This window comes from Olea europaea, unplaced genomic scaffold (genome assembly GCF_002742605.1).
Source record: "Olea europaea var. sylvestris unplaced genomic scaffold, O_europaea_v1 scaffold4639, whole genome shotgun sequence".
NCBI classification, from domain to species: domain Eukaryota; kingdom Viridiplantae; phylum Streptophyta; class Magnoliopsida; order Lamiales; family Oleaceae; genus Olea; species Olea europaea.
Genome location: NW_019262950.1, coordinates 2,741 through 6,160, shown reverse-complemented (window position 1 = coordinate 6,160; position 3,420 = coordinate 2,741). Strand labels below are relative to the sequence as shown.

General features: G+C 50.0%; 1 protein-coding gene across 1 annotated transcript; it reads right to left on the bottom strand.

Annotated features, from left to right (window-relative positions):
- Nucleotides 1-1,053: 1,053 nt before the first annotated feature.
- LOC111388175 lies at nucleotides 1,054-2,070 on the bottom strand. Its single transcript, XM_023012858.1, has one exon. The coding sequence runs from the start codon at nucleotides 2,068-2,070 to the stop codon at nucleotides 1,054-1,056; it is 1,017 nt and encodes a 338-aa protein (XP_022868626.1).
- Between the last annotated feature and the right edge of the window lie 1,350 nt (nucleotides 2,071-3,420).

Sequence of the window (3,420 nt, the reverse complement as noted above, 5' to 3'; positions counted from 1 at the left end):
CACCTCAAAATCTTTTATGAATGAATTGTATCATGTTGGATGACTTTCCCAGCCTTTGTAATATTTCTATGGCTCAATAAAATGCATTGATTAAGTCGTCATACTGCAACGTCACCATGTCTGGGATGCATCGTAACCTCGGAGGAGAGGCTCGGGACCCACCTCTGGGCCACCTCGCTTGAACTCCGAAACTCTAACACATGCCTCCCTTTGGCCTTGCTGAACGCCAAGGGGAGAAGCCTCAACATGGCTGCACCATCCACCATGTCTGGAATGCGTCGTCACGTCGGAGGAGAGGCTCAGGACCCACTTCTTGGCCACTTCGCTTGAACTCCGAGGCGCTAGCACATGCCTCCCTTTGGCCTTGCTGAACGCCAAGGGGAGAAGCCACAACCTTAAATCCGAGGTTCGTACAGTTCATCTCCTTAAGTCATGTTTATGTGCTTCAGTCTGAGGTTCACACTGTTCATCTCCTTAAATTATGTTAATTTGCTTAAGTCCGAGGTTCGTACAGTTCATCTCCTTAAGTCATGTTTATGTGCTTCAATCCAAGGTTCACACTGTTCATCTCCTTAAGTTATGTTAATTTGCTTAAGTCCAAGGTTCGTACAGTTCATCTCCTTAAGTCATGTTTATATGATTCAGTCCGAGGTTCACACTGTTCATCTCCTTAAGTTATGTTAATTTGCTTAAGTCCGAGGTTCGTACAGTTCATCTCCTTAAGTTATGTTAATTTGCTTAAGTCCGAGGTTCGTACAGTTCATCTCCTTAAGTCATGTTTATGTGCTTCAGTCTGAGGTTCACACTGTTCATCTCCTCAAGTTAGGTTAATTTGCTTAAGTCCGAGGGTCGTACAGTTCAGTCACTCAAGTTATGTTCATTTATTTAGTTCATGCTTCTATCAAGTTCCAGTAAATTTGTTTAAACGAGGTATAAAAACTTGGACAAAAAGCAACAATGAAAGAAAAAAGACATTGTATTGATATTTCAAAGCGGGTTACAAAGGAGGGCCTCTGGCCATTACATCCAAATTACTGAAAAATAAAACCTAGTCTATGCCTGGCTAGTTGACGGAGGTGCCTCGGCAATAGGGGCTTTGGCAACTTGGGCATCAGTAGTTGTTTTCTCTGCCTCGGCACTTGGGGCTTCGGCATCAACTTCTTCATCACCCTGGACCTCCTCAGCTGGGGTCTGAGGTACCTCATCCACAAATTCAGACCTAAGTTGAGCCAGGTCCAAGTTGGGATAGAGCTCCTCTGCCCTCTCCAGCACTTCGGCATAGGCGAAGTTCCTCCAGTACGAGCTGAAGCTTTTATACTCCTCTGTAGTGTGGAAATTGGCGATGTATTCCTTCACCGCCTCCTCCCTTGCAGTTCGGGCCTCTTCTCTGGCAACAGAGGCGTCGCTCATGTACCACTTCGCCTGGCCTTCGAGAAACTGATAGGCATCTCGAGCACCGGCCAAAGAGAGATTCGCCTTCTCAAGCGCCTCAGCAATCACCTTTTGGTGCTCATTGGAGACCTCTACCTTCTTTGTCAAGGAGGCCATCTCGCACTGTGACTCATATACTTCCTTCTTTAGGGCCTCAATTTGGGCCAAAGCAGACTCAAGCTTCGCCGCTTCTTCAACCCTCTGGGCTTTGGCTTCTTCGGCCTCGGCCTTAGCAGCTTTAACCTCCTCTGCAAGGGAGGCAGCCTTCCCCTCCGAGGAGTGGATCCTTGTCTGGAATTCGCTCAAGGCCTCCCTGCATTCGAGCGCGAGGCGAAAGGTTCGGGCGCTTTGGCTCACCAGTGCCCTTGTCAAGTCTGTGGCATCACAAGACGAGGCATGCAGCTGCCACCTCTCTGTCCAGAACTTGTAAAAGCTCTCGATGGCACTTCTGATTTCCTCAGGGAGAGCCTCTACCAAGGCTGGGGCCAGCTCCTCCTCCCTCCCAGCTAGGAAGTTTGGAGACTTCCCCTTCTCCCGAACCGGCTTCTCTTTTGCTGCCTCCTCTTCGGCGGCTTCTGCAGCTCGCCTTGCAGCCTCAACTCTAGCCTCTTCGGCCTCTACCTCTCTTACCATCTCCATTTTGATGGCTTTAGAGGCTGCAGCAAGAAGCTTTGGCTCTCCAGTCTTTTCGGCCCTATGGGACACTGAGGTCCCAAACTTCCCTGCTGAGCTGGAGATGTGCACCAGCTTCCTCTTCTTAGTCTCCTCAGAGACTTTCTCCTTGCCCCGAGGCTCCTTAGGCTTCTCTAACCTCTAAGTAGTTGCCTCCTCCGAAGCCCTGCGAGTGCAGTCCTCGGACTTCCTTTGCCCCACTGGACCCAGGCTTCAGGGGCCTCGCCTTCGCAGTGGAAGTGGCCTTCAAGATAGAGGCCATGTCCGGAGCTGGATACTCCCTTTTCTTGAATTTGTCTGCACAATATGTCAGATCAGCATCAGCGTAAGAAACAATAAGGATAAAAACAGTGTTGGGGCCTCATACCTCTGGATGCCATCAACTCGAAGTCCAAAAAGTATCTGCTTCTGTCAATCACGTGATCGAAGTGCCGAAGCTTCATAGGTCTCTTGTAAATGTCCTCTATCACCTCGAATTCCTCCCTCCTGAGCTCGAACCTCGTACTACTATCTGCAAAGGAACCTCCAACAGCTAGACGAATTCATATTCTGACTTCAAAAGACAAGCAGAGGTCGGGAGACTCATGAGTTTCGTAGTACTGGGTCGGCACTGTACATGACAGGGCTTTGTCACCCTCCACTGCCTGTCATTTACCTCGCACCCAGAACCAGGACTCCTTCCACCCCTTGATAGAGGAAGGAAGTCCCACCACAAAGGGTGCGTGAGCCCCCCAAGGCGTGAGGTAGTACCACCCCCTTGATTCCTTCCCAATTACTCGGGGCTGGAACAGGGTCATGAACACATGAAGAGGCATGTCCTCCCCAAGTGACACTTCCTTTCACAGGAAGTACGAGCCGACCAGCTGGCTCCACCCATTCAGCAGAACCTGGGTCGACGACAGCATGAATTTCCTAAGCACCGCCCTAAAGAAAGGGTGTAGAGGAAGACGCATACCTGCCTTGAACGGGTATTCACTCACGGCCACGCAGCCGGGCCTCGGATAGCAGGCCCGCTCGTTCGGCTCGGGCACTAACATTTCTATGTTATGGGGTACACTGTACCTCTCCCTAAGTTCCCCCAACCTCTTCCCCGTCATATTCGAGGGCACTCTAGAAGCCTCCCATTCCTAGGTATAATCTACAGCCTCCTCGGCCATGGCATACCTATCCACCTCGGACATCCCTCCACGACCTACCTCATAGTCTAAAGACACCACTGTAACAAACTCCCTATCCGAAGTGGACTCCATTTTGTCAGTACAAAGACAGTAACAAGGGTTTTTTATGCAAACAATACCTAAACGAGCTCGACACAAA

Excerpts from the sequence above, each read along its gene's own strand:
- LOC111388175 (XM_023012858.1), bottom strand. The coding sequence starts at position 2,070 with ATGGAGATGGTAAGAGAGGTAGAGGCCGAAGAGGCTAGAGTTGAGGCT.